Source organism: Scomber japonicus, chromosome 18 (genome assembly GCF_027409825.1).
Source record: "Scomber japonicus isolate fScoJap1 chromosome 18, fScoJap1.pri, whole genome shotgun sequence".
Taxonomy (NCBI): domain Eukaryota; kingdom Metazoa; phylum Chordata; class Actinopteri; order Scombriformes; family Scombridae; genus Scomber; species Scomber japonicus.
In genome coordinates this window covers 15,927,806-15,955,030 of record NC_070595.1, presented here as the reverse complement: position 1 = coordinate 15,955,030, position 27,225 = coordinate 15,927,806, and the positions used below count along the sequence as shown (strand labels likewise).

General features: G+C 40.2%; 1 protein-coding gene across 2 annotated transcripts in view; it reads right to left on the bottom strand.

The window, feature by feature from the left end:
• The window catches only part of prkcab (protein kinase C, alpha, b), a 98,956-nt gene that overhangs the window by 34,377 nt on the left and 37,354 nt on the right, over positions 1–27,225 (bottom strand). For both annotated transcript variants that reach the window (XM_053338023.1, XM_053338024.1), the window contains exon 4: positions 151–262. In XM_053338023.1, the coding sequence (XP_053193998.1) occupies positions 151–262 (112 nt within the window). The remainder of the gene's footprint in view (positions 1–150; positions 263–27,225) is intronic.

Sequence of the window (27,225 nt, the reverse complement as noted above, 5' to 3'; positions counted from 1 at the left end):
GGGCTGCAGATGTGGCTGAGTGCAGTACAGTAACAGTCTATTCCCATCTGTTCTCATTAGGGTCGACTGTAGGAAACCAGCGCAGCATACACATACACACACACACATACACACACACACCCACACCGACATACAAGGGTGTGTACTCACTGTCACATTTCATCCCCTGGTGGATGAGCCCGTACAGCAGCGAACCGCAGTGGTCGCAGAAGGTGGGACTGCCATATGTGTGGATCTTGAACTTGTGCTTGCTTCTTGGGTCCTGTGGAAGTAGGAAAGATTGAGTTTTATTATCCTGGAAGTTTATCAAGGCACAAGCAAAGGTAATATTCAAATCTGACATTGCAATGTGTTAATTAAATCACTCCTGGGTCATAAAATAAACATAGACACCACCTGAAGGCTGGAGAAAACAAGAATAAGAGTCTACAGTCATGCTAGTGGTTCTGTGAAGCTATGACATGTTAGCATGCTATAGCTCAGTGCTCAAACTGACAGCAATAGATGTTGATACATTTCACTTGTCGACTATAATAATCTGTATTGTAAGTTATCTTTGTTCTCTTGTAGAAAAGGTATCAAATTAAATATGCAATATAATAATTTTAAGATTAATTAAGATTAAGAAATTCCATAGCTTTCACCTTGTCAACATGTTCAGCCTTTAGCTAGTTTTGCTTCTAAAAGGAAAATGTTAGGTAAAGATTTTTCATTTCTTGAGGCCAAAGCCATCAGGAAAACATTCAAAGGGCAACTTTTTGCAACATTTCTGTTAAAGTGAACATAAATAGACATTTCTTACAACATCTGTTCATCGCCTTAATGCTTGAGATTAATGATATAATGGATTTCAAAGAGCTATGTAGGGGAGCTGAGTTTTAGCTATATTATATGCAAATCACACTAGGAATAATCTTCATAATATTCATCATTTCATCGATGGATGAGACTGACGAAAGAAAAGAAAAAAAGAAATATCCAGTCTGGGAAGGAGTGTGTGGGAACGTGTATGGTTCGAGTGTTTCATGCTTAGTGTCAGTTCTCTGCATCTTATCATCCTGGAAGCCTTCCCAGCATCCTCCCTGTTTCACCCCTCAAATGATTTTACGGCAAAAATACACAACGTACAGCAATTGTACGGCGCCAGAAACAGTCTGACAGAGCAACTGTTTATTTTGGCCACAACATCTGGCTCTAAGGCTGAGTAAAAATTGCACTAATGAGCAATTGGGGATTGATGCTTTGATAGGTTTCCAAGAAATCTCAGTCAAAACTAGATAGACATTCAATCAAAAACAATTCGAAACACTGCCAAATCACTTTTTGTTGTAAATCATTTCATATATTTTCCAGTCAGTATTGTGATAGTTGAGGTTAGCTAATTTCTACAATCACCACAAAACAAACATCGCTGTAATTAAAGCCCTGCAAATGAGGGTGGATAAACCCCCACCAGCGTCGCCTCCATCACGCTGAAATGTGTCAGAATGGCTGCACGTGTAATTATACAGGCCACTGACTGAGTAAGTGTGCCCACATCATTTAAAAAGTGCCCTTTTTCCACAAACAACATGATGACAGAAGAAGGAGAGGAGTGAGAAGGTGATGACAACAGAGAGACGTGGAGGGGGAGTCTGGAAGTTGTTGAGTAGTTAGGGTGTGATTGGCAGGGAAATGAGTCAGTAGCGTTAGGGTCCCGGAAAAAATCTAATTAGCATGTTCTCCTTTGAGTAAGAGTGCTATTTTTGCTCCTTTCCTTCGGCCTTTCCTGGAGGCACATCTTGAGACAGAAGAAAAAAAAAACAGATGGCGTTGTGGACATGCCCCTTGTGTCCTGAGTCTTCTCTCTTGGGTCTCCCTCCTCCTGCAACCCATTTTCGCCCCCTGACTGCATGTACAGTCAGTCTTTTCAACTTTTCAATTGTGAGAACATTGGATTTATCTTAAAAGAGACTTGCTGACTGAAAACAGCAGACACCAGGGACCAAAGAAGATAGTATCTCCCTCCTCTTCATTTCTTTCTCTCTTTTTGACTTTATCTTTCTCACTCCCTTCTCTTCCAAGTCTCTGGACAGCGAGCCCTGGATGTTTCTCACTTTTATGGCAAGCCTTCTTTTCTCTCCCCCTCTCTCTCATCTCCCTTTATATGTTTTCTCTTTTTCACCCTGCGTCACTGTTTCTTTGTGCTCCCTCCTCTGGGGAGCCATGGGTAAAACTGAAATGGCAGGGTTTCCACTCACAGTCACTCTGAGCCTTTGGCTGTTACTGGAAGACACAACACAGAGCAGAGACTTTAAAATGACCATACATCTCTGGCAAAGTCTAAACAAGTTCTATGTGCTTAAAGTCAGGCTCAGACCCACGAGAATCATGTGAAACTGCAACAACACAATAAAGCTTTTCTACCACAATAATATGCATATTTAAATGTGCAAACACTTAGAGAGGCAGTAATATTGGCAGCTTTCATCGTGGCCTACGCTGCCACATTAACATCGACTGTTTGCTTAAATGTGGACATTTCTTTGAACAGAGTTACCGGGCCCGTGTTACATAGAGTCAAAATGCAGCACAGTGCCTAAATGTCCTACAGAAAACATGTCTTTGAAGTTGTCATGAAAGCTTATTCAAGTGTTTATTATGAATGTTAATTAAGAATTAAAACCCTTTGAGCCGTCCACAATGAGAAATGTTAATAACAGTCTCTTCACAGGCAGATAATTCTTGTCCCAGGTGATCTGTCTGTGTCTTTATTGTTGCTGAACTGTGCCAGCTATGAGAAGAATGAATGCATGACTCAATCATCAACAGATGGACAAACATCTACAGTCTATAATAGGTGAGTCATGAAGCTGAAGCATTGAGAAATAAATGTAAAAAATGTCAAATAAATCAAATGTGAACAGAAGTAGAAGTGGAGACTGGCACACTTAAAACTTGAAATTACAACCAGCTTGATAGGTCATCATTTCAGTTTGTATCTATCAGACAAACATCCTCTCAGCCCTTCATATTGGACATGAGCAGGCCAATGCTAAAAGACAGAGCTGCTGAGGCAAAACCGGGGGGGAAGCTGGTTGAAGTGAGGCGAGATGATGATGCTGCTGCTGAATTCCTCGGAGCGTAACGAGGGCCACATCAAGCAGAAGAGGAGGAAGTGGATGATGAGAGCAGAGTGACAATGAGTCAAACACGGGTCTGTCTAATTATAGTCAGGCATTAACAGGCACATTGTCACCGGAGGTAACAATATCTAATTGGTAATTAGAAATGATCACCATAAAAGTGAAGGGGAGAATGGAGAGGCTGATGTGATTCATGTTTGGGGTTAATCCATCCTTCAGAGCTATACCTTCATATCTGCTTCAAATTGAGCTGACAGCCGAAAGTGTAATTTTCCTCTTTGAAGGCTTCATAAGCAAAAGCATTATTCAGTCTGTGATCATCATCCATGTTTGAGCATTTGATGTGATATGATTAATCTAACCTGGTCGTTAGAGAAACCAGAGGATCTTCATGTTCAGCGAAAGTGTCCCTAAGGAATTTCTACAGATGTTCAGGCCGCTGTGCTCTAATAGTGTAAAGAGAAAAGGACAAGAGCCAGTGTAATCTGACTAAGTGATCACAGAGCCATCGATTCTTGCTGCGGCTTGGCTGAGAGAAAATGCAGACTACATGTTGAAACTTACTATCATCCACTATGTACACACAGTGACACAGGTGTGATTCATTAGTTATAAAGATAACTGGAGTGTGATAGTTAAATGGTTATGAAATCGTTGAAATGAAGTTTAGCATTCATTCTTCATTGGTCTCCCCCCACATTTGTCAGTTCAGGCAATTATCAGGTTAATATCATGTGGTGTGAGCCCAGAATAAGACTAAAGCTGTGATGATGCTGTTTTGATGATCAGTCAAAAAGACAAAAAGAGACAATGACAACAAAATCAATATCTTGGGATTTTGGAGTGTTGAAATAACAAGCAAATACATGAATATAATTTCCATGGGTTTAGAGAAATGCTTTACTTGACAGAAATTTTTAACATTTCATCAGCTAAAGAAAATTGAGAAAATAAATGGCAGATTATTCATCAAAAGTTTCAGCCCTGCATTAGACGAATGACCTTTAAAGCTTTAAAGCTGCTAAGAAAGCTTTGGGAAAATCAGTCAAGATCAAAAGATAGAAAAATATCAGGCTGAAATATGCATGAAAGGATACTCAAATTGGTGAACGTACTCAGAAATGTTCACCAATCTGATGTAACTCTAGGCTCATAAAAACTCATCTTGCATTTGAATATTTTATTTTAATTTTGTGTGATAAATGAATGCATTTGATCACTCACATGCAGAACGTAACCTCTTGTATGGAAAGTAGTGTTTCATATAAATCTACTTAGAAAAGGAAAGAGTCCCTTAAATTTGACTAATCTGCATGTTAAGAGTGATGCTCCCGAGCAGCTTAGAAGGTTGATGAAGTCCAGCAGAGAAAAACAACACACAGCACAGTGATTCTCATCTTGCACAGGGAAGAGAAGAAGACCATTTCTGAATTTAAACATGCTGAATCCTCATTTTAGGAACAGAGAGAATAATAATGATACCAACAGATTTGAGGACTGATTTGTTTTTGTGAAGCTCCATCAGACATTTTTTTCTTTGTATTTGTCGTTTTACCAAACAGTGAGTCGAAATATTTATGCACTGCACAAACACATGTTAGATAATAGCAAAATGGTGCCTGAACATGTCTGTGAGGAATTAAATCTTTCAAAAAACATCAGCAAACAAGAAAACACTGAAACTTCAATTTAATAATAAAAAAAGTGATCCTGTGTGTGTCTATGTGTGTGTGTGTGTGTGTGTGTGTGTGTGTGTGTGTGTGTGTGTGTGTATGTGTCTGTCTGGATGTGGGGCTTGGGGGGGAACAAAGTGAACAACTGTACAGTTGCTATGGTGATAATTGGTTTGAAAATCAGTGGAGAGAAAGCAAACAGTGGAGAGAAGAAGGAAAACAAGTAGAGGGTAAATCACTCTGTGGCTTGCTAAAATTAAGCATGTGTGCGTTTGAGAAAAGGCAACAACACTCTCACTGGGAACGTAGTGAAAATGAAAGAAAACAAACAAAGAGATGAACAGCGCTACAGTATACATCTTCTGGAGCAAATTCAAAGCCAGACTCAAATGCTGAAGAAATGTTCCTTTTTTCCTCGAGGCTAAAGGTCAGCTGCAAGGTTGAAAAAGAACAAGACCAGAGATGCTTTTAGCTGAGAATATTCTTTCCTGGTAGTGTGACTCCAAAACAACCAGTGCTGCCTGGCTAGTCAAAACAAACACTGCCCACAGCCGTGACTGAACAGGCAACAGTCTGACCTACGGCTATGAAGGGCACACACTGCATATTGCACTAGTTTAAAAACAGTGAGTGTGTTAGCATCTTTCTGTGAGCATGAGTGACAGAGAAAGGGATTTGTGTGGTGTTTGTAAGCAAACAACTAAGTTAAAATTATACAAAAAGTGATAAAAGTTAAAGTGTGGATGTACAGTGAAAAGAAACAAGGCACCCAGAAACACTGATGGTCAGAACGAATGCCTCCGAGAAGGATGGATGGACAGATGGACAGAGCAGGTCTGTGTGAATCTGTGTGTGTCTGCGTCTGTGGGTGTGCGGGTGGGTGGCGTCGAAATAACACCAAATCTCCAGGCCAAGAGTTGACACTTTGCACAGTCAGCTAGTCAGCCACCGTGGGCCTCAGTGAACAGGCATGTGTCCACAATGCGGAGACAAGCTCTGTCTATTACACAATTACACAGAGAGCGAGGACTGACAACTGAACCTACCAAACCTGCTGCCACTAACGTATATAATGTATGTGTTATTTAGCTAACAGACAGAAAGGAAACAATTTCAATAGGTATTAAAAAGGGAAAAAAAATGATGTTAAAGTTATCATGCCTCTGCTGTGGTTCAAATGTGCACTCAAAGTCCTTCATTTCATTTCATCTATGTTTCCAATATTGTGTAAAGTTGTCGTGGCAACATTCTTGTGTGTTATACAAATATTCAACACGTTTGCTGCTCATTTTTTGATTGATGGTAACAAACACTTTGTGGATTTGTATTATACTGTCATTAATGACTACCTGCCCTCTTATCTTAATTTTGTATTTTCTAATTAGTATATGTTAGCAGAAGAGAAAACAGAGCCTCCCTCCTCCTGCTTTACAATCTTTGGAAAAGAAGTGACACAAATAAATGAGGGAAAGGAAAAGCTGCTTTTGCTGTAAGTGTCAGTAACGAATGATGCCTAACCCTAAGCCCTACATATGAGTTTTATTTAATTATTTATTTTAAAAAAAAAGGCTTATATATACATGCAGTGAATTTTACACTTAAGAGATGAAAGAGGTACCAGAAAGAATATTGTCCTTGTGTGCACTGCTTACATGTCAGTCTCACAGTTTTCTACAAATGATTGTCGCTCACAAATTACAGATTGATTTGTTGGTTGTACTTTTATTATTGTAACATGGCAAAATTAACATGGGAGAAAATGATCTCACATTGCAAGTTGCAGCATGCATGTAGCAAAGTGAATGAAACAGGCCTTATGTATTAATGGAGCACAGAAAAGAGCCCAGCATAATCCTGGAGTATAACACTACAGTAGACAGGAGCAGCTGGATTGTCTCTGGCACCCATGACATTCCAGATCTTCTGGAAGTTTATTTCAATTATCTGCATAATTTCATCTAACACTGTTTTGTCCTGTTTAAAAGGAATATTTGGGTTGTAGTCTTCAAAAGAATAATATGTTACAGAACAAGTCCTCTGATGTCAGATAGACAAATGATTGCTAAACAGTTACTGTCAACAATCTCTCTCCCACACAGTCAAACACAGACACACAGACACAGACACACACAGACACACACAGACACACACACACACAGACACACACACACACACAGAGCCACAGAAGTCCCGGGGTGGAGATTGGATACACATGATCAATCGTGTCAGTTGTCGAGGACTAATCTGTCTTCTGACACTGATAAAACAATAATGAAGCTGTGACTCAGTAGAAAAGAAAAGAAGACAGAGGACAGAGGGGCGGAAGAGCTGACATGAGATACATCAACAGCAGAAAACAGCAGTAGACATGCTGGATATGAGGAATATGGGCAAGATGTAGAAGAGAGTGAAAACAAAGCAGATAACAGAAAGCTGGATTCGAAAACATCACAATGACCTGCTTATTAACATCTCCTCTATTATATCTCAGCCACTATGAGTGTGTGTCTGTATCTTATGAGCGACTGTGACTGTGATGGGAGAAACTGGCACCTGCACTAACTGTCCATCATTCATCTCTCTCTCTCTCTCTCTGTCTGTCCGCGTGCAGCAGCCTGTCAGTGTTTAATAGGCCATTGCCTTCAGACTTCCCCACTGTAGCCTCATTATGAACAAGACAGATTTATACTGTAGCCTGTAAATCAGGCAGTCGATACACACTGAGAACATTAAACACAGATATTAAAGAGAAGTTAAATGAGTTTTCTATACAACAGAAGAAAAAGGATGTTTAAATGCAGATTCAGATGTTTTTTTTTATTGTGCTGTTTTGAAGCTCACTGATGTTATATGAAGTGTGTTTGTGCCTGCCTGTTCTCCTGGCAGTAAATACATGTCTTGTCATTTGCTGTGTGTCTCCTCTGATTGTATGTCTTTCTAGTCTTGTTGGTGAATTAAACATCAAAAGGCATTAGGATATCAAACACGCCACTCACATACATGCAAATATATGCCAGCACATACACACACACAGGATATGAATGAGCTCATTAGTGAAAAAATGGTACAGAGCAATGTCAGCGATCTCTAAGCAGGCTCACTGGATTAAGGGATACTGAGATTTTTGATGATGAGATGTGTGGTCGATTACGGAGTTGATGCTGCAGCATCTACACTAGCTCAGAAGAAATATTTCTCTTGGGTTTTTTCGAGAGTGATCAAGTTCTGTGATAACAAGTGCTATACACAATATTATGCAACAGTTGCAAGCAAACATAACTATCATGGAAGCGGACACACACATAGAGTACAGGGTGAAATCAAACCGAGCAGCCACAGGTGTCCGACCCTTAATCCTTTCCCTGTCGTGCTCTAATTAACAGTAGAGGAGAGATCCAGTGTTTGGATGCATTCACAGAGCACCTCTGAACACCGCACACCCTTTCATCACACCCAACTTTCATCATCAAACACAGCATTTAATTAGATTGACTAGGATATGAGGCCTGCTTTTATATGCATGTGTGTGTGTGAGTGTGTGTGGGCTTCACAAAGTCCCCGTGAATTAGCTGCGGCTAAGCCTTTGTTATGATATTCAACAGGAGACGAGCGGGCTTTCAACCTGCGAAAGTATCAGCGCTTACTGGGTGCTGTACTATCTGACTGGAGGTCTCTGTGGCTGTGGTTGTCGAACTCCATTAGAAGACGCCAGTGGTGGAGGCTCCATCTCTGCTTAGTGGTAATTGAGCTAAATGACTGTGAGCTGTTCAGAGGATAGTCAAGAGGTAGTGGAGAATCCCACTCAGAGTGTCACAGCGTTTATAACAGGCCAACACATACAGCTCCGCATACAACTGATTATACACATGCATGGAGATTGTGTTCAATTGCATCAGACCTGAGAGATGATTATTGAGCTGTTTTGCTCAACATTTGGCACTATTGATTGTTATTTTGCATGATTCAACATGCTCATGTCTGTGAGCAGTGTGACTGCATCACATTAAATAGTTCAAAAGCATACAACACGCAACAAGCATTAAGCTGTGGATTCACTTTAGGAAGAAAAAATACTAGAAGCACAAACGTTTACAGTCAAAACTAGGATTGTGTGAGTAAAGTCCCTGGTTTCATTATATGTTATTATGTGGACTTGAAGTTAAGAGAAGTGGCCCTGAAGTTTGAGCTCTCATTACTACCATTGTGTTGCCTTTGAGCAGGACTCCAAATCTACTCCAGTGAATCTGCTCAGTGCCCGACAGATAAATCAAATAATAAAAAAGGTTCTAGGGAAGATATGCTAAATATTTTCTTGATTATTTGTGTGATCTGTAAAATGCCAGAAGCTAGTGAAAAAAAGTCCAGTTTACTTTCATACAACAAGAAAAGCAATAAATCAAGAATATAGCTCAACACTATTTGATGTGTTTTTATGTGTGTGTGTGTTTTTTTTTAATATATATATGGAAACCAGCATTTTGTCCTGCCACACCACTTCCACCAAGCTGATCAGTCCATTTCTTAATTTCTGTTCAGTAATAAAACATATGCAAACACAATAAAACAGCAAATATAATACAAACACATACTTCACTATATGCAATGATCAAAATGATTAAAGTGTGCTTGTGGTCAGATCATGGCTTTACCAAATCCAATAAACCTGCTGTAATGTTCTAAATGCTCAGGGCACAACATACAGTACATCTCTATAACTGATTGATATAAGCATGACTGTAAATCAGCTAAAATCAAGCCATTGGATTGATTATAAGAATAAGTGCTGATTCATTGTACCAGCTGAATGGTGCACTGCAGGACAGTTTTTAAGTAAGTTGCCACATACAATTAGGTTAGAGAGATTTTATTAAAAGTAAAAAGTGAGTGCTTTTGCAATCACAGATGACTAATAAGACCCCAGAGGGTTAATAAGTCTGCATGCCTCTGCAATCCAGCAAAAGCTCAGTGTCACTTCCACTTCTCTCTCTTACCATAGACTACAAACGCATATAATTAGAAAAGCATCACAGTCAGGAATTAACTAAATATAAAAAAACACCACATTATGCAGAAGAAGGACAAAAACAAGAGGACCTTTATCGTGCAGGTAGAGCTAAAAATAATGAGGTAAGAAGCAGACATGCAGAGAATAATTGCTGGCTAAGAATATCCATAAAGTGTTCTCTCTCACTTTTCTTGTTTTGTGCAGACACTTCCATCACAGTCCAACAATGAATAATCACACACAATGTTTTACTATACTAACAAAATCTGATTTTTCACATGGGGCGGTTTTACAAGAACAGCAGACTATTACAATACTGTCATGAAAGCTTAAGAAAAAAAAAGGTTGGGGGGGGGGGGGGGGGGGGGTGACAAAACTTTTCAGGTCATTCATCACCTGCCTTCCCATAGTGCTTTGCAGCTGTCCCCGATTTACCCCAGCTCTCCTGGTGTGTTTATAAAAGCTTCGACTTGCAGGAGAAGCGGACAACTAGCTGCTAACATACCTGCATGTTAATCACTGTGACATCGCCACGGAAACCAAGGAGGACAGGCCCCAGGTGGCCATCTCTCTATTTCTCTGTCTCTCTCTCTCTCTCACACACACACACACACACACACACACACACACACACACACACACACACACACACACACACACACAAAATCTATATTTAACCAATGCACAACATAAACACTGAGGACAGGGAAGTATACTTGCAATGTGTGCACACATACCTACACAGTACTATTTCCTGTATACTATAAACGATAGGAAACTAAAGTAAGGACAGTTAATTCTGTCAATCAAAATCATGTGACCTATTGATCCATACACTCTCTAAAAGTACTAAACCACCTGAAGTTGTAGCTCTTTACAAGGAAATGGTCACTAACATGAGCATATATCTGCCTGCGCCTTTAGAGCTGAAAACACCATTAAGCTCCTGATACTTTACACATTTTTCAAATTATAAGCCGCACCAGCAGGATTTGATAACAATCATCTCTGAGGAATCCGTTATCTTCTGTGTTGATGTTGATGATTGTGTTGATGAGCATGAAGAGTGCAGCTTTACAGGCTCACAGGCTGCGTAATGCAAACAAGCAAACTTGCTGGCAGCACATGAAGCCTATGGAGTGCATAAGAGAGAGAGCTAAAGCCCATAACAGCATGGGACATAATTACACACATGGTAATCCTCTGTGGCCATCTGGGACAATAGTGTCTTTGGAGGACGTATGGGATGGTATGGAAATTTTATGAAGTCCACAGAGTTTGATCATTATTGTGTTGAGTACAGCAGTAAATGCCCAACATGGGTTTTAAGAGCTGGTGGAGACAGCAAAGGGTATATTTTTGGGTGCACTAATGAAGCTTAAGGTGTGTGTCATCTAAATATGTAAGCAGATGTTCTTATGTCCTGTGTCCTTCTGCTAGATGCCTCTGTGTGTTTCCTAAACCCTCTGACATCCAGGATGCATATGTGTGTATGTGTCTATCTTGCATGCTCAAACTAGTTCATGTGTGGATTATGTTAGATGCCCTGTAGCTGTCAGAGAGACCACTTTGGCCCCTGATGTTTCTGTCCAGTGTCCAAACAGCAGACGATTACCGCTGTGCCACTTGATTATATGTGAGTGTCTGTGTGTGTGTGTGCGTGTGTGCGTGTGTGGATGCAAACCTGTGCCCCTCACTATTTACGTCTCTGCAATTACATAAGCAATGCAGCTGCTCTCTGTCTCTTTGTCTTTCCTCAGCACAAATGCTGAGCAAAAGTGCTGAGTATGCAGCTTTCTGCCCTACTCTTATACATTTATACGCTCCATCAAACTAAAAACTCCCCACACATACTTGTTGATCTAAACCTTTCTGATACCAGTCAGATCATCTAAGAGTTACGTGGCATTAGGATGAAGCCAAAAGATCAACAGCTGGCCTGTCAGTAGGCTGCTAATCCATGAGGTGTTAGTGATATGGGAACATCCTCGGCTGGCTTATCCAGACGTACTATACTCTCATGATTAGACAGAGCGACATATCTCTGCTGATATGAGATGTGTGGGTCTTAGATAAGATGAACCTCTGACCTATGGATGTACAATTCACTAGAGATAAACATATATTACTTGGCAAAACTAGAGCTTTAATTGTATTTTTAATCCTCTCCACATCAAGTGTGTGTATTACTGTACATGTGGCCAACCACAACACTTAATGAGCAAAATGTTCATCCGTGCAATGAAAATGAAATGACGATGGAGGAGCGGGAAACTCTGGGGAAGCTCAGTGTGAAGATATTTTAATTCTTTAAAGCGGATCACTCTGTTATTTAAGCTTTGCTTCTTTTACTAGACAATGACACATGAATACAGAATGTGTGCTGAGTTTGCCTTAGGGCTGTAGCCGCAAACCAAAGTAATTATGATGATATTACTGATAATTTGCCTTTGTAAATAAGGACTACAATTATACTGAGATGGTAATTGAGCAAACAAGACATCTGAGCTGCTCTCTTGACATTTGAGCTGCTCTAAAATATTTCCCTGAAAAAATGTTACAGTTCAAATGTGCCATAAAACGACTTGCCCTTACATCTTGATTAGTCGTCTCTTAATCACCACACAATTACATTTCTAGACATTAAGAACACATTTGATTAAGTGTAATTGATTGAGAAGAAACTGAAAGGTTCTATAAGGATGAAGATACAGTTGGTTTAATACACCATGCTGTATGTTAATGAATATATTGTTCAATGCAAAATCCAATAAGCTCACACTAGCAAACTTGACCTTGAGATGAAAATTGACTTTTTAAATTGAAAGTTAATTTTCTAATTGCGGGCCATTATTTTCAAGTAAAGATATGCCATTATTTCTATATTTGTTTTCAAAGTACAATTTGTTGGTTTGTGGTTATCTTTTCTGATATGATGTCATTTTAATTGTTGCTTATATTGTTTACTGTTGATGCAAACTCAAAGCTTCTCCTATGATACTAAATTCAGGATGAGGTTGATTTCCACAGCACTACTACGATCACTTTAAAAGCTTTCCAACAACTCATACATCAGAAATCCTTCACTTTCCTTGTGGGCATTTTAATTTCAAACACCTGCAGGAAGCTTTCCATATCACTGACAGTGACTTTACACTGAAAGCAAAACAAACAAACAAACAAAAACAACAGAAGGAATAGTGATGACCTGATCGTTTTGCTGATTACTTTTTCCAAAGACCAATTCTTGCAATTACAATAAAAAGTCATTACAAAAATCCCAATCACAATATAATCCACACGATAGTACAGTCTTACTGTGCCGTGACCTTCCTGTAATATCTCCAACAGCTTAATGCATATTGTAATAGACTGAGCCTGTCATAACAGAGTGAAAATTCACATTTAGCTGGACAACCTGCGCAGCACGATGATGAGGGGATAACCTGCCGTGACATTTAAATGTTAAAATATAATAAGGACATTAGAATGTAGCAGAGATACATATGACACGTATGACACATGATCAACCCACTCATGGCACAAATGTCCAATTATGCTGCCCTCATGTGAATGCATAAATATTTCACACAGCAGTTTTAATATGCTGTGGCTGAATTGATCGATCGTTTCATCAGGCGGCGGCAACAGCGCCTGTACTGACTTGGTTGTGTCCGAGACAATTAGAGAATATTAGAGGTTTGGGCTGATCTATTCTTGTCAGGCTGGGCATCTCAGACAGGGCTGACTAATGATCCGACAGTCCCGGCCACGGCAGGAGGGATCAGTGACAGCCTAATGAGGCCAAGGGGCTTCTGTGCTTACAGAGATAGAAGGAGAAAGAGGAGGCAAGCATGGTGGGAGACACAGGGAGGAAAAATGGAATGTAACAAGAGAAAGGAGAGAGAGAGATGTGTAAGATGAGAGAAAAGGTTTAGTGGAAGGAATGCAAGCTGTAAAGTGAGGGAGGTGTGTAGACAAAGCAAAGAAAAAAAAAGAGAGTTTCGGGAGCCAGCAGTTAAAATTAATGTGTGGTGTACAGTAAGGTGTCCCACTGATGTCCTCCTACTGCTGACACGTCTGGGATTCACTCTATGTGTGAGTGTGGAGCATCCCCAACTGCTCGGTGCGGTTAATTATCGAACAGTGACAAATCAAACACAAGGTTTTTTGCCTCCTATTTATCCACCTCCTCTTCCTCCTCTTCCTATGTTGGTGTGAGATGAGTCACCTGCAACGGTTAGGAAGGACCGTCCCTCCTGTTGTCGCTGCTGGAGATGGGAGCACAACGGGATGCGAGGTAGTTAGGCTTGCATCAGCACGTTTGCACCAAGAGACAGACAGAGGAAGCTGGCAACCAATAGAACAAGAGGGAATAGGATTCAAAGAAGGAAAGAGAGAATGGGAGTGTGTGAGTGGGTGATGGAAACATTAATGGATCATGTATTTTTAACATTTCATTTAAATTCACTACACCTGGGAATCCCAATTTCTTTTATGTTACTGCTGAACATTTTTCTAGAAAACAGAAGTTTGGGATACAGAGGAAAAATTGATATTTCTGTTACACAAAACCAAGTTTCTAAAATGTTTGGGAAATGTGGATATTTTCATCTGTTCAGGCCTCTAAAAATTCTGTGGATCACACAATCTGAGGAGGAAGAATCACAGTTTTTGCTGAATTGCTCATATTCTCCATCCATAAGGAGGCCATAACATTTCACATGAGGTGTAGATACAGTGTTGCCTCATTTAGAAGTTATAAGCTCTAGGATTTTAGTTCTGATTGATTTGTTGACACCTGTGGTTACTGGTGGTAATGCTAACACATGTTCATAACACATCAATACTGTAATCTCAGAGTTCTGTTTGAAAATGACACCTGTTTAATAAATCTGTTTAGGTGTGCCAGTTTGATTTGTCAATTGTATGTATTACTTATAATTGACACTAGCTATAATTGTACCGATGCAAATATGTTTACTCTTTAATTAAAATGCTTGAAACTGGTTGTTCAGCTTTCATAACTAGGAAACTAATCAGTATGTACAATCAATTCCTATTGCAGAGTAAATGCCAACCATACATACTATGAAATATTGGGTTTGAAATAATGAAAATCTTAAGGATTATAGGTTTATGGAATCAAAAGCTTAAAAAACATCAGGAACCAATACTATGAAGCATTGGATTTCACATATTTATTAGTTTTGAAATATTACAGTTTGCTTTGTTTCCTGTGTAAGTTTTCATACTGTTATACCACTTTGTATGCAAAATCTTTTCACTTATTTTGTGATATTATATGATGTGGTTTGTTAAGTTTTTTCTTATCATATTTATACAATTTTTTGCCTTATTGTCATGGATCCGAAGAAGACCACTGTAGCTACTGAATGTTTTGAAGTTATCAGGGATCCAGATATGGGGAAACGAATAAAGCACATATTTAATCAATCGAGGACAATCAATCAAGGACAAACAACAAATTAATGCTATTAATCTTTGGTCAAAGTCACGTGTCATATTGGAGGTCTGTGCAGGAACCATTCACAAAACTCTCCTTCATTGTTTGGCTTGTGTATTCGAGGACATTCAATAGTTGCTCCTTTCGATAGATCGCCAAACTAACTTTTAGGTTTAAACTTCATATATTGGATAAATGAATGGAAACCAGTGGATGCCTGGAGACTAAACTGGTATTTTAATTAAGAAACAGAGAGAGAAAGAGAAGAGAGATGTGCCTGGACCTGTTTCTGTACTCACATTTTGAAATCCCTTATTTCATTACAGGGAAAAAAGAAGCACAGGAGAACAGCACAGGTCATGTAAATGTGGTGGTGCCAGTAATTTCTTTCTCTAAAATAGCGTGAGTCACTTAGTCTGTGTATGGAAAACAACACAGATGTGTCACTGTGCTCTACCTGAGACAACAAACTAGGACGCCGACTGTGGATGTTCTCAAGGGAGACAATCTTAGTTCATATAACCCCCCCGCCCGCCTCGCTCAACCCCTAAATATCCCCTGGCAAAACAGTGAAGGTGCACGCACAGTAAGGATAAAGCACGCATAGAGGCACACATACCTACAAACTTAAATGCTCGCACACACACACACTCAAACATCCCTAAATACCTAAATAGACCCAGTAGATTCACCCGTAGGCTCTGAGACATTTCGAGCATTATGTAATTTGGAAGTGATTGATGAGCCATGGAGGGAGGACAGGAGGGAGGAAGGGTGAGGAAAGAAGACAGGAGGGGAGGAAAGACCTGTGAGGTGACATCCCCAGTGGAGCAGCACAAACGGCGGTGGCTTTGTTAGAGAGACAGAGGCAGACAGAGACCTCAGCATGGCATCTCACCCCGGCGCCTCAGTGAGAAAATTGATTTCCCTGTTTCTGCTGTAGATTTATCTGAGAAATGGGCAGCTCTGCTCTTCTGTTTGTTGGAGATACAGAGAGACTGTCCCCAGGAGCACCGGCCATTTGTTCAAATGCTTAAAAACACCTGTGTCTACTGGACAAGGAACTGTTGTAGCTGTATGAATTATGACTTGTCTCTCAGACGCAAAGACAAAGGTAGTGTGAAAACCTCTAAGGATGAAGTTCACACCCATTGTCAACATCCCCTTTTCTACAACAGTCCAGGACTTTCCCCTAACCTAAAACCTGCACAATTATTTTTAAATTACCATTGGATCAAATGTAATGTGAAAGGAGTCATTTGTAGTGACAAACCCAACAGAGAATTATCACCAAACTCCACAGTTCCCCTTAGTGCTACAGAGCATCTTAGCAATTTTGTGCTTATTGTTTTATGGACAGTAACTGTAGGATTTGGATTCACTCAGACCATATCCACCACAGCAGGTAACAGTTTTCGTACGCTCTACTTTCAAAGTATCAAATGTTAAATGCTAAAAAGAACGTTTAGTAACTGAAGAGCCAGGTATTTTTACCTTAATGAGTTGGCGGTGATCAAAATTAAGCTAAAATTGAAATGAAAATATTGACCTTACATTCATCAGGTGACCAGAAGCATAACTCCAAATCAATGCTAACGTTGCTGAATGTGTAAATAAGAAAGTGATTGCAAACTTGTTCACCATATCAACCCTTACTTATCTAACTGTTGTGTTTCCAAGTGGGGAAAAAAATTGAGTCTTTCTTGTTGTAATCACAGACGTCCCTACTATCCCGGAAGTTCTGGGAGTCTCCCGCATATTGATAGTGACTCCCTAACACAAATGAGATACCATCTTCTGGAATCTGGAGCGAGCAAGAAAGAGTGCGTCCTAGAGAATCACTGCACCCATGTGTCTGTTTGTGTGTTGCTGATTAGTAAACCTATCAAACCCCTAACCAGGCCAAACATGAATGGTGGCAGTGGAATCATTTTTTGAGAAGTCATATAATGGCTTAAGGACGACACTGACACTTATTTTTTCCACTTTGTTTTGTTATTTGGCAATAACGGAACACACATTTTGTCATTTAGTGTGGAAGACCTGTTGGGTACAGCCATGCAACAGGTTTTATCTTGTTGGGGTGTGAGAACAAGCTACAAACACTTACAAGACTATAGAAACTTAACATAGCTGTTTTAGCCAAGTATTACTGAGCACTATAAGACATTTCTGGACTTCTCAGCTATTTAGTAGCAGAACGAGTGTGGGCATGCTGGGAGGAACAGGTCAAAGAAGAATGATGCATCAATGAGCAAAAGCCTCATTACGGTAAACAAGTCAACAGGTTGTGACTCACTTTCACAGGAGCAAAGCTGGCAAGAGACACATCTCTACCGAATCTGAATATCATTAACAAGGCAAGTATTTTTGAATTTAAATGCCTCAAAAACCTGCTAAATCCCCCCACTCTCCTTTCCCCCCCCCCTCATGATCTCTCCTGTGGTCCCTCCCCGGTGGTGACATTAAACACTGAGCTGCCTCCGCCTCCAGTCTCAGGAATAGGTCAGCTCCCTGGCTGCCGTCTGCCCGCATACACACACTGTTTACCAGCCTGTCTGCGATTACACACACAAACGCACACACATACACATACACACACAGATGGAGGGATAGCCGTGAGTAGATGCAGTGTCTCATATGCACACACACCTGGTGTACTGTAGCTCTATAAATTATTCATAAACTCCCATCTGATAAATTCAATTGCATGCAATTCACCTCAGTCAAGCTTTTATTTCCCTTGAATGATATTTCAGATTAAGTTGTTTTTATTTCTTATATCATATCATCATATATCCTGTTAGGAGTTCACCATCAAACAGCATAGATACACACAGTTACCTGCTGTGGCTGGAAGATGCTGATGAGAGCGGTAAGAGTGAACCAAAACAGTACATATTTTAGCCACAGCATCAAAACAATGAGCTGAAAGACATTAAAATGCTCTGTAGAGCTGAGTCTGGTCTGATGATAAATATATCTTTCTTTTATTAGCGTACAAATATTTATAAAAGCAGCTTTAACTGTCTTATTTTCACTTTCTTGTGGTGGACGGACACAAAAGAGGGGCACTGTAACAGAATGCAAAGTCGTCTATTTCCAGAGTCTTGTTTGCTCCTGCTGACCAAACACTTTTTCTCACTCACTCACATGCACACACACACATACTGTACACACACACACCACTGGCTGGAGGCAGACAGGGATTAAGACAGGACACACCTGCACTGTGAGAGTGCATGCATGTGCGTCTGTTATATGGAGCATTGAGAACTGTGTTTATGACAGCAAAGCAAGTCTTACGTCCCTGGTCAGTCTTTGCTGTTACATTTGTGATGTCTGAACCACAATGAAAGCAAACAGCAGAAGTTGCAGAAAAGAAATGATGATCCTGAAGAAATACGAAGATCAAGGGCAAGGGGAAGGAAAAGCTGGCAGGGTATCATGATCCTCTTGACTTTATAGCTTTATTCCTCTTACCTTTTTTGACAAAGATTATAGATTTCACAAAATTACACATTGGTGACCGCCTGGTACAAGCTCTGTTACAGCATGCAGACTGCTTTCATTATTAGTAAATCAAACTGAAATCCAGACCTAATCTTCTCATTTATTAGTGAGTAATCCAACAAAATGAACCTTGGTATCAATTTGGGACTTGTTAAATGCCACAGAGCAAGAGCCATCGCAATTATAGTAGCATTTAAATAAGAAGTGAATACATGATAACACTAACCAACTTTTTGTCAACCATAATCTCTGTGCACTCCGAGGCATTGTTATGCCCATTAATAAATCATCAACTGCAAAACCCGATTTGAGCCTCATGAAATTATGCTCAGCAGTGAGGTGTTGCTCATGTGCAGCCATTAAGTTCTTAAATCAGGTTAGGCTCTATGGTGTGCTTCCTCATCTCCCACACTTCCCAACAGGCTACTCTGAGTCTTTCACCTGCTGAGCGTGCAGTTTTTATGACTATTCATCTTCTACACTTCACCTCAGTGGGGAGCAGGATCTGGCACCATCATTAGTCTGTCTGCACTAAATGAGCCTCCGTTCAGAGATTACATCCAGCGACGAGTGCTTGTGTGTCTGGAATGATTAATGACGAAATAAGCGTCTCAGACGTGAAGCGCCAAGACAAAAGATTCTACTGTTGTGTACGTGGACCGTTGGATAAAGATCACGCAATTCAACACCGTTCATTCAGGTTAGTGATAAGTGAGAGGTTAGTGGAAGGGTTTGTCTGCCGTAGGTAACACAGACAGGCGAGGTTTCTGTACAGTATGTAATCAGGCCACGTAGTATCACAGTACATAATATAATCAATTATTAAGTAAGAATGTCAAAGTTCTAATGGTCCCAGCCACTTTCAAAAGTTTCACAAGTGTGGTCTGAAGGAACAGGCCGAGCATTTGAGGTAAACGGGAAGTTTAAACTTAACAGAGATCAAGCTAGATTAGTGTGAGGAGTAAAATGGGACACAGTAGAGCAAAGTGTCGGCCGGGATAGGTAAACATGTCAGGGAGGCTAAACTTCTCCAGAGTCCACCTTTCTGAGCAACACTGGCTCAGACTGACGTTTCTGGGGCAGCTAATGTGTGTCTGCGTGTGTGACTGAGACATGTACCTCAAGACACAAATACATTAGCGATATAACATTTTACTAGACGAAAACAACCTGAAAATAATATTTAAAAAATGATAATCGTCATAAATACTGAATTATTTTATGCACTTTACCCACTTAATATACAGTATGTTGAAACAGCCATAAATATATTAATTTCTCCCTAAACACTCCTCACAGGGGGATCCTGAGGTAATATGGGATATATCATTTCTGCAGCATGTTCTGGTTTGTCCCCATGTTCTTATCCAGTTGCCAAAATAAGAAATCCCTCCACAGGGAGGCATCCAAACCACCTCAAATAAGCTGCATAGCTGCTGGTGGACCTAAGTGGGCCCCACCTTGTCTAGTACATTGCTTGTAATACTGCCAGTGCTGCGCTGATTTTCCACGACACTCAACCTGAAATTGACCAACCTACTACTGACCTCATGTTATGATTGAGAGGAATCATCTAAAAAAACCCTCCAACATCCTGGCCTCATGTTACTTTTTCAGAAAACTGGACCCAATGAGTTGCAGAGAGAGAAAAAGTAGAGTGACGCTTTGCTCATTTAAAATGATTTTAATATGGATGTGTGGTCATACTGCCCAGTTTAACACAAGCAGTGAAGCTATTAATAAATGTCTAGCTCCAACCACAACAATGTCTAAGCCCCATGTTTATTTTTTTCTTTTGTCCTCCTTTTCTTTCTTTCTCTTTGAAATGTCACTAGTATGATCACTGCTCTGAGTTTTTTTACCTTTCAGAGAAGACAATGAGCTTTCAGAGTAGATTGAGACGACCAAATAATGTTTTGAGGACCCAAATGTTTGTCAGATGAAATTGGCAGAGAGAAGGGCAGGTCGCCCACACACACACACACACACACACACGCGCGCGCGCACGCACGCACGCACGCACGCACGCACGCACGCACGCACGCACGCACGCACGCACGCACGCACGCACCATTTGGCCCAGCAGGAGGTAGACACACATGCATAACTGGCATAACTCACACGTGAGCATGTATACAAGTGTGATCACGCACTGTACTTATCATTATAATACTCCCTTTACAGTAACTGTCAGCCAGTCTGTACATGTGAGTGTTTGTGTGTGTGTGGCCGATCACAGGCCACTTGGTCTCTTCATGAGAACGGTAACAGCAGCATGGCTCGTGTCTCAGGCTAAGCTAATTACGCAGCATCTCCATGGTGCCCTGATTAACACTCCCCCTCCAGTTCACTGCTGCCTGGCAGGGATTGGCCTTTTGACACGCACAACATGCTATAAACCATATTCTTCTCCTCTTTTCTCTTTTGTTGTACCCCCCTACTTTTTCTCCTCCATCCTCCCTGCAGCCAGAAAGCCCTCCAGCTCCCAGACTTCCTCTTTGCTCTACTTTTCATTCCTGTGGGTTCATGTGAGGAGAAGTGACAATGCTGTGGATTGTCCCCTGTTCCCACCCAATTTCCATCTTTGCTTAACGTCCTTGTGCTACTTTACTTCGTAAAATGGTCCCTCTCTTCTGATGGCCTTGCAGACCACCCTCTCCCCTCTTTTCTATCCTCATTATCCACTCCTCCTACTTTTTGTGCTTCTCTTAAAGACTAGGTCCTCAGGTGCAGTGGCTCTCTGTTCTTTTCCCCAGGAGACGATTCTGCTCGCTAAATTTTCTCTTAATTTAATAAAACTTTGATGGGAGCTCAATGCCCCACACTCGTATTCCCAACCTGCTTCTGGCTTGATGTCTCAATTTCTCTTTGCTAAGCCTTCACACCCTTTATACTTGCTCACGTTGTCTTTACCCGCCCGTGAATGTCTCTCTTTTTCTGCAAACGTCTCTTTTTGGGGCCTGACTTCTTTCCCCTTCGAAAATGTCAAGACAAGCACGTTTCACCACAGTTACGATTTCCCCTTATTAAAAAGAGAAAATGAAATCTCTTCCACACATGACCTACTCCCATTAATTAACATTTCACAAGAAAGTTGGACATAATTGGCATGCAGGGCATGTTGATAAGCAAGATGGTTCTATCTGTGCTGAAATATCTGTGTTTATCTCAGAGATGATCAAGCCTTAATTACCCTCCATAACAAATGCATTGGTCACACTAGGTTTGAAATACCATGAGGCTAATGAGAGTGCTGACGAACTGCTCCTCCATTAGTAACATAAATAAGACTTGAAACCAAGATATAAATGTGTGGGGGCTTAAATGAGTTCACTGATATTATGTCACTTTCTGCTGTGTTCATAATTTTTCACAATTCCTTAAGTTTATTTGCTCTGCAACAGTGTGACCTAACTACTATGCTGCAACTCTCAAGTAAATATTCTCTATCTTCTTAATTGCTTCGCACTTGTTTCCTCCTCCTGTGCTCCCTTTCCTCTCCAGGTCTTTAGGGTTTATTTGGGCAGAAGGCTTCTGTCATTGTCAGCCTGCAAGTGGATTTTAATGAGCTGCACTGTTAATAAGCAAAAAGGAGAGAGTTGGAAAATGACTCATCACACATTCTATGGGGCACACACAAATATACAGTAGATATGTCCACACAATAACACGCATGCATGCACGCACGCACTCACATACACAATGGTATTACATAATCACACGATTAAACCTGTTTTCTTCAGAAAAGCACGCTGAGGAGGGTGTAGGATACAGTTGGTGGTGTTTCATGCAGCTGTTAGGTTGACATATTCTCTGTTTTATCTAGTTGAACTAAAGTAGGTTGGAATGAAAAAAAAGAAATACTTAGAAATAACAGAACAAATAATTAAACTCACCCCAAAGCAAATGTGGAGGAACAAAATGTGCAAAGCTCAGAATATATGATATGAAGGTATTTGAGAATCAGCCATAACAACCGTGAAATGCAATTTTTTGGCTCTTGCTGCATTAGATTATCGCACCTGCCAGGTCTGTTGTTGAGCAGGGTGGCAATCTTAGGGTTGCAACAATTATTTTCATATTAATTAATGTGCTGATTATTCATCTTTTAGTGTATAAGAAGTCAGAAACAATGAAAAAATGCCATCACATCTCACCACACTTAAGTTAACAAAGACAAAAGTGTTTTATTAAACTAAAAGTCTATAACCCAAAAATTATGTGTTTATTTTCATCATATGACAAACAGAAGTAACAAACTGTTGCATTTTTGCGGGAAAGATGACGATTCTATTATCAAAGTCAATTCATTTTCTAACAATCGATTAACCAATGTTGATGTTTTAGGTCTAGTCCAGCCAGTCGATATCACTGATGTACTAATTAAACAAGACCAATTCCCTTGCACAATTTGTATTGATTCCCATTGTCAAAATGATATTGTACTAGCTTCCAAGAATTTGTTATCATTAGAGTCTGCATGCAGCACGGGCCAAAAGTGGATTTGCACAGAGACAGTGTATAGTAGCTATAAGACCATCGACTAATACGCAGACCTTCAAAGAAATGCACTTCAGGGTTTAGTGCTTCATATATGCTAAAATACTATTTTTCTATGTACAAAATGAGTAAGCTGGAAAACATGCAGCTCCACAAACCACAATATGGAAACACTGCTTTTAAATTAATTGATCTGAGGGAAACGTTTTACATCAATTACAACCAAAACAATTAGTTAACTGACAATCTCATGGAAAGAAAATGAATATACAACAAATATTTAGACCATTAAACAAGCAAACAATCTTTCTAAATTTTGGAAATGTTTTTTTCTATTTTATAAAATTATAAATTTAATTGCTATGGTTTTTTTTAGGTGATGGACGTTTTCATTATTTTACAATGATTAAATGGTTAATTGATTAACTGGAAAAATAATAATCAGACTAAAAAATAATAATTGGTTTGAGCAATACCAACAACTCTGCCCAGAGGTGAGTGTTATAAACTACTGCAGATGACAAAATGCCAACTGTGACAGGCGAATTGCAGGTTTATTGTCCCACTGGCTCAGACCTTTTTACAATGTGCCCCACCCACTGCTGTGCAGGGCCGTCCTCTGCCGTGACAGAGGCAGGCATTTGCAGGAGTCAGCTGGTGGCTGCGCTATAGTACAGATTCCCCACTGTGTATGTTTTGGTAAGGTGGCCATTTTCAGACATGAGTAGAGCTGGGCGAAAGATAATAAGGAGAGAGAGACCTGAGGGGAGGAGAAGACTGCGAGTGAGAGCCCACACTGTGTTTTCCTTCTCTATGCAGCACAGCCTAGGGACAGTCATGCAAACAGTGTTCTTCACACTCCAGCATTTAGACGTGGTGCATTTAGGTAATGTGTGATGTTTTCATTTGCAGACCTTATCTGCAGCTCTAAAAAGAGACTGTCTGACACCCAGTATATTACATCTTTGTGCACTCCCACTTAAGCCCAGGAAGAGATGTAAACATGTCATGGATAACAATAACAAGAGTCTGCTATCTTCAGATGTATTTACTGTAGAAATGACTTGGACACATTTCCTGTGCAGTTGGATATGTGAAACATCACATAGTACTCTCCTGATTATGGGTAATCCTTACACAAAAGCCATACAGTGTTTGAGTCACAAATACCAAGTAAAAAAAGAAAAGACAAGACGTAAATCTCTGATGTGGACCATAATATCCAGATGTACCAGTACAGGGACCACTTAACCACAATACTCATATTCTCATTATTGTTTCCTGCCTTGGGACGTCACAGGGCACAAGAGTGTCATCAACAAGCCCCCAAAATTCATTAACTAACTAACACATTGGCTTATGCAACCAGGCATGGGACCAATAACTGCAGATTGCAATTTGATATCAGTAATTAAATCAGCAGCTTACGTAATAGTTCATATTTTCCAGCTGTTCAAACAAACATCTTTTTTTTTAAAGAGTATTTTTCTGGCATTCATGCCTTTTTTGGATGGAGGACAGTGAAGTAGCAGACAACAAAACAAAGGATGAGAGATGGGTATAACATGCAACAGAAGTCACTGGCTGGAGTCAAATCAGGGACATTGCAGTTCTGTCGCATGTGCAGTAACCATTCAGCTACCATGGCACTCCAGATGTTTCTGATTTGTGGTTATTACAGCATTGGTTTGTGTGCACTTAACATCTTATGAACATTACATGCTGCAATACTTTACTGACTGAAGCACTGTATAATTAACATCTGTCTTGATTCATCCAAACTCTTTTCTTTTAATTCCGATCATATAAAGTCAAAATATAATAAACATAATATTTCTTTATTTGGACCAGATGTAGCAAATAATCACACAAATCGCCCATTATCCCTTGCAAAAATGTGTGATTTTGGACATTGAACACATCTGGAATTAATTAATTTTGACCATATTCTGCTGCAACTTTAGATTATATTTTTTATATTAAAATATGTTTTAACTAATTATTAACCACTCAACAACTGGGAAGATGAGTAGATATTAATTACCAAAAGTAACAACATATTATCAGTAAACTAGCAAAGACTGTTCATCCTCATGACTGTGTTACCAGAACAGACAGATAACATGAATTTGATATGAGCTTAGTATTATTTTTATTGTAAGGACTTATGCACTATTGTAAAATTTGCAAAGTGCAATATGTTGCTGCAAAATTCAAACACTTCCACAGCAAACAGTAAAAGACTAAACACAAATCTGAGTGAGCCTGAAAGCAGCACTCTAAAATACTATAAATAACACCGTCTGACTTCTGAGCAGCAGTCAGTCCAATAGTAGTAAAGTACAAAAATATATTGTCATTTATCTCTTTGAAAGCAATCTGTGCAAAATTGCCAGAGGCTGTGTCATCTGGTAAGCCAAAAGTTGTGCTGCTTACTACACAGCTCAACAAACTGAGATTTTTGACTGAAGAGCCACCTCATGTCCACAGCCCGTCAGTGTCGTGACCTTACATAATCATAACGTCTGCAATCTAAGAGCCGATCTGTCCCTCTGGTTTAATGACACACAGACGGATGTTCATCTTTTAAAGGACCGGTGTGTAAGATTTGGTGGCATCTAATGGTGAGGTTCAACTGAAATAAACAGAATATCCCTCCGCTCAACTCTTCCCTCCCAAGTGTATTTTGGTTTAGAAACTGGTGAGAATAGGAAAAAGCCCCTCTCTAGTGTTTGGTTTGTTCATTCTGGGCTACCATAGTAACATGGCAGTGCAACATGGCGGCCTCCGTGGAAGAAGCTCCCTATGTATATAAAGGAGTCATTCTAAGGTAACAAAAACACACCAACTCTTATTTTCATGGAATTATACTTTAATTAAAACATCCATTTCTGCCAAGTCCATTCCACTAGATACCACTAAAACTTACACACTGGTCTTTTAAGCTGATCCCTCTGTCTTACATATTGTATGGCATATACGTCAAAGTTAATTTCTCTGCAGGCTCTTGGGCTCCACATGTTGATGCACTGAGAGAGATCTGACTCTCTAAGCTGTAATCTGCTCTCTGTGCACTTCAGCATTAACATGTGGAGAGATTTGACATTGTGTAAGCTGCTGTAGCAGGCATGTTAGTTAGCTTTTGCAGCTGTTGCTGCAGGTTAGAGCTAAGCTGCTGGGAGGGTAATGGCTTGAGACTTGTGGGCTAATGGTGTGAGACACCACTGAAATGTAAGCTATGGACCAGACTAATGCTACCATGGCACCTTGCTAAGAGACTAGTAAGAAAGACATCTGGGAATTATTAATATCTGAGCATGGAAAATAGACAAAATACAAATCCCCCATACATACATATACATGTATATATATATGGGGGGAGAGAGAGAGAGAGAGAGAGAGAGAGAGAGAGAGAGAGAGAGAGAGAGAGAGAGAGAGAGAGAGAGAGAGAGAGAGAGAGAGAGAGAGAGAGAGAGAGAGAGAGAGAGAGAGAGAGAGAGAGAGAGACCATATATATAAAAGACATAAAAATGTCCCCAGACTTCCACTGATGCCCATGAAATACACTGGGACAGAGGCTGTAACCTTTGAGGAGGGAAAACAAAGAAGCACTCAGCTGTCACAACTGCAGACAGAGGGACAAGGGGAAGGGAGGAACAAGGGATTTGCCATGTCTCAGCTCACCACCTGTCAATGTGTCAAAGTGATGCCGAAAACACTCAACGACTCAAATTCTTTTCATCCGACTGATTGCGGAGCTCCCTCTCTCTTTCAATACAGGTTGACAGTAGGCAGATGACAGTTGACAGGTACTGTGCACCAGGCAATAAAGCAGCCAGCCATCTTGTTTTTCTGCACAAATAAGTGGAACATCAACAATATGAGCTCCTTTGGGATTACAGGCACGCGATGAGTGAATGTGTGCTCATAATCACGTCATCA